The 9,642-nt window shown below is 40.0% G+C and overlaps 1 protein-coding gene across 2 annotated transcripts; it reads right to left on the reverse strand.

The window, feature by feature from the left end:
- Nucleotides 1-1,349: 1,349 nt before the first annotated feature.
- LOC116401150 (beta-taxilin-like) lies at nt 1,350-9,289 on the reverse strand. 2 transcript variants are annotated; one of them, XM_031879416.1, is made up of 10 exons: nt 9,087-9,254; nt 8,922-8,994; nt 7,650-7,735; nt 7,327-7,497; nt 7,037-7,231; nt 6,478-6,597; nt 5,800-5,874; nt 4,443-4,535; nt 4,164-4,259; nt 1,350-3,989 (listed from the first exon to the last, which is right to left on the reverse strand). In XM_031879416.1, the coding sequence occupies exons 1-10, from the start codon at nt 9,252-9,254 to the stop codon at nt 3,048-3,050; spliced, it is 2,019 nt and encodes a 672-aa protein (XP_031735276.1). In that variant the 3' UTR covers nt 1,350-3,047. The 2 variants fall into 2 exon arrangements, with proteins under 2 accessions (XP_031735276.1, XP_031735277.1); XM_031879417.1 differs by lacking the exon at nt 5,800-5,874 and adding an exon at nt 5,922-5,996 and having other exon boundaries at nt 3,048-3,989; nt 9,087-9,289.
- Between the last annotated feature and the right edge of the window lie 353 nt (nt 9,290-9,642).

Here is a 9,642-nt window from a genome sequence, read left to right on the forward strand (position 1 = left end):
CTGAACTCTGACGTTCTGCAGGAATTTAAGCTATAAAAACTCTGAAAATTCTTTCTTCAAATGAGCAGCAGCTGTAACTTCTACAAAAGTTGTTCTTTAGTTTACCTGAATGTGAAATGAATTGGAAGTTTCTGTCAAATAGGTCACATTTACCAGAAAAGAGGGTTGTAGCTTCTATTAAAGCAGTCACACCTTCTCTATACATTTATCGAAATTTGTGGATCTGAAGTGCAGTTTACATTTAACAATTTAAAGCATGTCGTTGTCATCATTCATTCAGTTTTTTGTTGTTGTTATAAATGACCAAAAAGTGTTATTAACAGTCGAATTAATAGAGAAAATAACCAATTTGCCTTATAAGTAGATATATATTGAACGTAATGTATTTGAATGAACCTCAACATGATGAACTTTATTTCAGGACAGGATGATTACTTAACTAACCTGTAACATCTGAATCCCTCTGCTCAGATCCCTCAGAGATCCACAGGCTCATTCAGTCGACTCATCTTCTGTCACAAGGTTGAAACAACTCAAATCCTTCTCTCTCATGTCTCTGTCTCCTCCTCCTCCTCCTCCTCCTCCTCCTCCTCCTCCTCCTCATATTAGCTCTTATCTGAATTTTTGTACAAATCCTTTGTACTTCTCTTCTCATCTGTTTCCTCTTTTTATTATTTATTTCTGAACATTAATACTTTCTCGCTCAAAATACCGAACTGAAAAACCCCCTCGTCGTCATTTTTTAAAGTCTCTGGTGAGAGAGAAACTTGGAGGGAATAAATCCGTTCTTCTCATCTCCTCTTCCCTTTCTGGTTCGTTCATGATGATTCTGTGATGTCTGGTACAGTTTGTGTCTGGTGTATTTATTTTAGAATCTACTCATTTATTGTTACCTTTTCCCATTAATTAACTCCTTTATAATAACTTTATACATGTGGATTGATGCTGGGAAAACTAAATTCTGCTACTCTATTAGTGTTGTTGACAATACAAAATAATTTTAATATTAAATGTTTCAATTATTCAGTGTTTAGCATTCAGAAATGTCTGACCATCACTGTAGAAAAGAGCAATTATTGACACTTAAACTCTCCATTAAATGTCAGAATAACACAAAGAAGAGTTAAACAACAAAAATATTCAGAAAGAAATCGAATGAAAAAATAAATATTGCATGGAGATTTGAGAATTTTCAATTTTGAGCTCCAATCAAAAGCACTAAATCAGCCAAATGGACCTTGAGGTGAGGTGTCAAAACTACAGGTGGAGAATAGCAGTTAGTTCTTTGTGCATTGTCACTGTTCAAATAAAGACAAATAGCATAACTTAACATAATATAACTTGGGTCAAGTTTTAATAACAAATAAAACATCAATATCTATAAAGTATCATACTGTTGAGTATTAAACCAACAACAAGAAGGCTTTAGGTGTGTTTGGTAATCAAATCAAAGGAGAAACTAATGACAGAGACATAAACACTGACAACATTTAATGTGACTGCAAAATGTGGGAATAAAACCTTGAAATCATTGTAAAATGCCTTGAAATCACATATTTTATGAATTACATGTGATATGAAGAACACTGTTTCCATCTAGTGGCTGTGAGATTGTTGTGCCTTCTGAATGTAATAAACAGGTGTAAAACCCTTCACCTGTGGAGGAAAACACCGCCATCTAGTGGAGATGTTGTTCTGCATCATCAAAAATATATATTCCCAAGCTTTTGACAGTAGAGGAAGGTGGTGGTAACACTTACTGTCTTAATACATACATCATTAAACCTGTGAGCTCTGGTTGTGGAATAAACCTGGTAGCCCACACTAAAATCTGAGTGTGTGTCTTCTTGCTTACCTACCTTTGTGAGGACCAATAGGTGTAGACATAGAAACGAGGACTTTCTTGAAAAGTGATGACATTTTGTCTCGTCCTCACCAGAACTGTTTTAGAGTTTGATGGTGAAGTTCAGAAGTTGGCGTAGGAAATACAATTCATCAATGAGTGTCCTCACAAGTACAGCAGATAATTCTGCTCTTGTGGTAAATCTTTTTTGTTATTTATATATGTTTTATTCTTCTGTATCATTATTTCCATTTGTTGTACCTTAAAGTGAACTTAATAACTGATCTGATCTGCACTGCCACTGCTTGGGAAACTGTTAATTGACAAATTGGTGATGTACATATCGGTATTCTACCTGTTTAATTTGATGTTGACAGGTTGTCGACCTGTAAAAGGTTAGCGACCTCATGCAAACTATTGTTACAAGCTCTGCACTGTGGAGCAGCGTGAGTAGTTGCAGAGAGGTAGTTTCTAGTCAAAATGTTCCACTATTGTTGTTAAGTCCCATCCTGATTTACACTTTGTACAAAAAGTTAAGTGGAACTTCTCCTGTTTTAGTGTATCATATCATTGAATCAAAGTCTATTTAAAGTCAAAGTGAGCCAAGATGAACACACTAATACTTATTAAAAGCAAATATATCTGGTGTCTGGGAGGCCAAGGAACATATCGACTCAACGAGAGTCCTCACAACTATAGCAGTAAAGAGACGTTGATGTACACGTCACAAGACCAAAATCTTGGAATGAAATTGTGTGAGATTTCAGACAACTAGTTAAATTAAATAAAAAGCAGACAAAAAAATGTAACATTGTCAGAAAATGACTTTATTCGAGTTGCTGTGATTTCTAGTTTAAAAGATACTGCAATTTTACTGGCATAGATACCAACCGGGGTTTTGTTTTGGCACTTTGCTTACCAAGGCAGACTTTCACTCTTTAGGGCCCTTTAGTTAACGTTTTAGACGTTGCGTTGCTATACTTCAGTAAAGTGTTTTATTCCCTCGACCAGGCTTTGAAATATAGTCAGATTTAAATGTCTGTCCTCATCTGGTAACATTGAATCTTGAGAAAAGTGAAGAACAAAACACTTTACCAGCACAGTATGATTTCAGTTACGTACACACACACACGCACACACACACACACACACACACACACACACACTATACCCAAATCACTCCACACACACACTTTTCTAAACTTTAGCTAGCATTCTTGCTGTTCTTCTTCTTCTTTTTCTTCGGTGTTTGCTTCTTGGAGGACTCTGCAATTGAGGCGGCAGTCGTTTTAGGTGTATATACGGCGGGTGGAGCTGATTCTGACTTGGTTGGTGCTTCTTCTGGTCCTTGCACTGGTTCAGCCTGGACCTTCCTGTCTCCCACTGGGACCACTGGTTCTACCTCTGCTGCCTTGACCAAGATCTCGGCCTCTGCTGCTTTTGGTTTCTGCTCTGTTGGTGGGTCGATCTTGACTTTTTCAGGCTCAGATGTCAGTGCTGGTTCAGCAGGTTGCTGCTGGATCTCCTCACATAGTTTCACTGCTTGAACCTCTTTATCCTGGACCATTGTTGGAACCTTTACTGTGTCTGTTGGTATCATTTCAGAAGGCTTTGGATCCTCCTCAAGTTTATCTGGCTGTGGGAGAACCAATTCTGCTGCCTCTGACTTGACATCTACCACCTGTTGAGGGACTGAAACCGCTTCCTCTTTGAGCTGGGTTTTGGTTTTGAACTGGACAAACGCAGAGTACATCAAGTCTTCTTCGGTGTCTGCGTCATCATTGTCGTCTTCGTGATTGTCGCTAGGTGTGGCCATCAGGGAGGCGGCAATCTCCTGCAGCTTGGCCTGCTCCTCCTTCAGACGGGTCATACCCTCCGTTAAGACAGAGTCCTCCTTCTCGAGCTCCTGGAGCTCCTGGACCTCCACAGGTATCAGCGAGGCAGATTTGTCAACACCCTCTGGGTTGGGGGTTTCGTCGGCGTTCGAGCTGCTGAAGACCTTTGCAGGGACGTTGGTGTTAGCCTGGCGGACTTCCTTGATCTTTTCATAGAGGATTTCCCTCTCGCTCTGCAGGGCATGACACAACCTCTCCAGCTTCTGAATCTTCAGGACGAACAGGTCGTACTCGTTGCTTTTCTCGGTTCTCTGGTGTGATGGAGAAGACGAGACGCAAAGAAAGTGAGACTAAAACTTGAAGGTTAACACCTCAGCAGCAGCATTGGTATACCTCGCTGGGTTCTATCAAGACTCGGCAAAACCTCCGAAGGGTCAACGTGAGTTTGAGAATTACAAGAAACTGTGGCAACACTGACGACATACCTCCTCCATCATTTCAGTCAGAGCCTTGTTGCAGCTCTCGAACCTTGTCTTCCACAGACCCGACTCTTTCTCCATTTTCTTCATCTTGTCTGACATCTAAAAAGAGGAAGAGTTAAAAAAAAAACAACGGGCTGCAGCGACAACGTCAGGAAACAAAAGCCGGACGAATGTGAGCTGCAGGAACTAGAAACATGGAACGGTTTAAGAGGAATATGTTTTACAGTATTCGATTAGACGCCTAACATCCTCATTCAGCTCCACACAGTCATCACCACCTACGTTATCCATCTCCTTCTTGAAGCGGACGTAGATTTCGTTGCTTTTGGCCAGCGTTGCCTGAAACTCGTCGAACTTCTCAGCATAGAGGGCCAGCTGTGGACAGACGAGATAGTCGGACTAAAACACAGACAGACACAAGCAGGATACTCAAATATTTTTTTGCTTTGTTTTAGTTTCGTTTAACTTGAACAAACAATTAAGTATTAAATCAGTTAACTTACTCACACACTATATAACAGGGAGACCTTAGTTAGATGTTTTATCCACACTTGAGACTGACAGTTAACAAGACCTCAATCAATGCAGCTCACTGTGATCATTCTGTAGGCACTAACCAGCTCATGAAAATGTTACTTTAGTGGAATTAAAACAGCAGCACTCTCCTTTTATTCACTTGTAATAAAGATTAATGTGGTCGTTTTCAAAGCCTTGCCAAAATGGAAGTCAGTCAGATTTCTGAATGCAGCAGGTGATAAACATACGACTGAAACTTGTTCTTGTTTCTTTCAGATCTCAAGTCAAACGTCTCGTCCAAGTCAAGTCTCAAGTCCTTGTTTTGTTGAGTCTCCAGGTCTAAAGCGAACCCTAACCTGAGATTTTGAGTTTCTTGTTCTTTTCACATGAATTTAAGAGTTGAGAGCTGCGTTTTTGTCTTTTTAGCATTTGGATGTTTTTCCCCTGAACAGCAGAACATACGAGTACGTAGTACGTAGAGAGGGATAAAGAGTTTAATCTCTCTGGTGGAAAACTTCTTCACATCAGATTATTCAATGCTTTCAGCATTACAAACACGTTTCCATTGACCGTCATCATATTGAGGTGGATGCAGAAGTCTACACGGGAGATATAAATCATTTGTAATTTAACATTTAAACCTTTAAATCTGTGGGTGAGTTAAGTTTTAAAAGGCAGAAATATCTTAACTGTCAAAGAAGATATTACTAAATCATGAATTATTATCAATCAATAACAATATCAGCCGCTGAAGACAGTTCATAAATTAACATGCAGAAAAGTGAAACCACCTTTTTTTAATTTAACATTTATACATGTTGGGTTCTTTAAAGGTTAATCTTAAATGTATATCTTTAGATTGCACTTTGCAACTGTGTTTAGAACTTTACAGAAAATGTATGAAATATGAAACTAATTCATTAGTTAACTGAACTCTTGAAATATGATAAATGAAATCGAATAGTTGGAAAGCGTTCCACTGTGTTTGTAAAGGATCACAGGTTCTCCGCTGTGTTCCATGAGCTCCGTGTTGCTACAGTTCTGGCCTTCAGTTTGAAGGGTAGATCTCGTCCCCTACTGCTGATCACCAGGTGTGTGCTACCTGTCGTCGGTGAATATTCACCTGTGCCTGCATCACTGTCCCCTGTTCTGTGAGTGTCTTAGTCTGCAGTTTCCACTCAGCGGCCTGAACCAGTAACTGGTTAGAAGAGAACAGACGGAGACGCATTACAGACGTGTCTTTACCTTCTTCTTCATGGTCAGCTCCAGCTCCTTCATAGCGAAGCATTTCTTTGTTTTGTCAATAGCCTCCCTAAGCAACTACAGCGACAGAGACAATACACAGTCAATCTGGGAATAGTGTTTAACAAGAATACAAACGATTATTATTATTACTTTAAAGTCACGGCTCTAATTCTGACAAGACAACTAAGACAATATAATGAGGAAAAAAATGAAGACAACAAATATCAAATAACAGAAACAGCAGAGAAATAATAATTCATAATGACGATGGTAATCTATGTGAATAATGTTTAACATTACTGCTACATTCATGCAGTAATGAAACATGTTTCCTGAGTAACTGATCAAAGAATCGCTATGATAATAATAGATATGATGATTATTATTATTAAATAATAACACAAGTTTAAAATAACCGTTGACCTAACATAAATGAAGTACTGTGCATTTACAGACGGCTTCATATATATAAAATGATTTTTACGTCCTTTTAAAAAAAGCTTTAGTGCATATTAAATATTGTCTGACGGGACGTGTGTGTTCTACGTCCACTCACATATTCCTTCTCCCGCTTGTGTTTCTCCTCGCCTTCGCTCAGCAGAGCGTGAGCCTGCTTCAGTTTGGCTTCAGTCAGTTTGTGCTGCAGGTCGCGATGCTTGTTGATCTTCTCCAAACCCTGCAGAGAGAGGAAGAGCGTCTTTAACGGAAGAATCACGGTCTCTCTATCGATTGATCTGTCGCCGATGTTCTCCATTAACCGACTGATTGTTTGTCATTGAAATATCAGGAAGTAGAACAAATTATTCGTCACAATTCCCTCATATTTAAACTACTTGTTTTGTAAAATCAAAAGACCAAAACTCAACAAAAAATATATTTTTAGAAATGATTTATTACTAAAATGTTCAATGAGAGACACAACATCAGATAACAAGACATAACTTGTTTTATCTTCATATCTTAATGTCTCATTAAAGTGTTAAACCAATCACACAACATTATTCAGTCAATAATGAACAGCTCCTCTTCCAATAAAATGTTTATAAACGGATTATTTTAAGTGTCTCTTTATTACCGGCCTTAATCAAGATGGATTAAGATGTTTGACCTCTCACCTCCTCCCTCATCTCGCACTGGTTCATGAGGCCCTCCAGTTTGTCTGTCAGGTTGCTGTTCTCGTTGCACAGCTTGTCGTTTCGGGTGCTGTGCTGCTCGATCTGAGCCTGGATCTCCGTCAGCATCATCTGGAAGTGGGTGGTGATCTCCGTCCTCTTCTCCTCGTCCTCCCTGCAGCGCTGAAGGGTCTCCGCCTACATGGGGGGGGGGGGGTCAGAGAGAGAGAGGTCTTTTTGTTTGAACTGCTCCCCTCAGACATCGTTGTTGTGTGGTTTCCTCGGCTACACACCCTCAGGACGTCGCAGTGTCCCTGCAGCTCTCTGCACAGAGCCTCCAGTTTGCTGCGAGCGGCGGCGCTGCTGCGACTCTCCTCCTGCTGCTGCTGCCGCTCGTCCAGCAGGAAGGACAACTTCTTCTGCAGGACGCACAGCTTCCTCTCATCGGCACGCCGCAGGGCTGTCTGCACACACACACACACACACACACACGCACACAGAGGCTTGCTGTAATTGCATGACAGCTACTACTTGCATTGAAAGAAAGATGTCTGAACTTGAGCGCTCAGGTTTCTGCGTGAGTTGTTTAAAAGGTCTCTCCATATCTGAAACTCACCAGTTCAGCATGTTTCCTGACCACATTCTCTAGTTTCTTCTCTGGAGAGGAGAGCTTGTTCAGACTCTTCATGATGAGACAGACCTCTGGAGAGACAACGACAAGAAGTTGAGGCCTGTGTTAACGACGTTTGTCGTGATGTGTTTGAGTTCTAACTCTTTGTGTCATGATGCTTTTTTACGTTGCTGTGTTTTTAAATTCCTAATGAAAATCAAATCGAGTTGGAAGTTTATTTTCTTATAGACAGATAAAAAAACAGAAATATAAAAGAATTTGACTAAATTCCTTTTATCTCATGAGAGCGTGTTCAAACTGGTCCGTCCATAAGGCGAATACATAACTGCTTCTATCCTCACACAACAGTTTGTATATTTTACAAAAAGTTACTCATTTTTCCTGCGTTTTCCTCCAACAACACGTGTTGATTTCTGCTCGTTACAGGAATAGTCTTTTCAAAATAATATTCAGTCTTTACAGGAAACAAATAAGTTAGGTTCAGGTTTAAACAAAACTACTTAGTTAGGTTCAGTCAACTAAACTACATAGTTAGGTGTAGAAAAAGATCGTTGTTTGGGTTAAAACATCTACAGAAGCGCTGTTGTTGAAGTACAGAAGTTACGTGACAAATCAATCAACGTGGCCTCCTGGAGGAAGAAGTGGGTCTTTATACTTCTTTGTTCACGATGACGTAGATTACATACGAACTGATTTAGTGGGATTTCTACTCATCACAGCGCATTACTTTGTGTAGGTGTAGCTACGAACGCTGGATGAGACCATCTCATCATGGAGAGAGATGTTCTCAAGTATCTACCTGTTTATCTCCTTTTCACTTGTTACTTTATCAATAACTAGCTGTTTGTGTATTATTATTTTTTTGAGACAAAAATGATTAATTATTGTAAAAGCCACTTATTTTTGTGTCAAAAAGGGTTCAAGAAACTTTAGAAATACCTCCTACCGGCGTTGCGTTCCTGTCAGTATTTAAGTGTTCCTGTGTTCCACAGTCAGTTATTGCTGTTCGATGAGTCGTGAAGCGTTTATGTAAATCATAAATGTACTGTGTTTATTTAAATGACTGTAACCTGTTTTGAAAGCCATGGTGAAGTGTAAAATATTGTATTTTCGAAAACACAACACAATTAATGAAAGACTACATCCAGCAGCATTATGGGAAATGTAGGCTGTAGACCCATATTAGAGGGTCAAAGTCATTGCTGCATCTTTTTTTAACCCTTTTAACCGTAATGGTAGCAAGTCGTTCTGCCTCACCTGTCTCCATGGCCACAGGGATGTCATCTCTTGGGTCCTTCTTCATCTTCTCCATCTCTGCCTCCATCAGACTCTGTTCACAACAATGACAAACATCACACACATCACCAGAGGCCAGAAGTGAACTCAGGTTGTTCTCTGTGTGTCTCACGTCACTCGACTCACCTGTTTGTCCAGGAGCTCGGCTGCAGAGCCGTGGGTGCTGATGATGTCCTCCAGCCGTCTCTTGAACTCCTCCATGGGGTCGGAGGAAGAGGAGGCTTCAGTGTTCTCAGCTTTTCCATCAGGCTTAGGAGGCACCAACACCTCGGCTGCTTTCACCGACGTCTCCATCCTCAGTGTTCTGGGAATATTTATAAAGAGTCATTCGTCCATGTGTTCAGTCTGGATTTATTTGTAGTCAGCCAACGTATGATATCCCAAGAAAAGTTACTCCTCATGTTTTGCACATTTCCCTGAGAAAGCCAGCCTCACATCTCAATATCTCCTTAGTTAGGTTCAGGAAAAGATGGTGAGATACTCTGTTAGTTTGTTGAACGCTGGATGAAACCAGCTTGTCAGCAAATATAGAATTTCATGAACAAATTGGCACAATTTCATGCTTCAGCAGGTCAAAAGAAACAGACTTAGATTTGATATTGTGATTTTCTTTTTGTAACAACACCACTACATCTGCTACTAGTTAGTTTTTTCTTTGCTGAAAACTATTTTGCATGTATTG

Source organism: Anarrhichthys ocellatus, unplaced genomic scaffold (assembly GCF_004355925.1).
Source record: "Anarrhichthys ocellatus isolate YVR2014 unplaced genomic scaffold, GSC_Weel_1.0 scaffold259, whole genome shotgun sequence".
NCBI lineage: Eukaryota > Metazoa > Chordata > Actinopteri > Perciformes > Anarhichadidae > Anarrhichthys > Anarrhichthys ocellatus.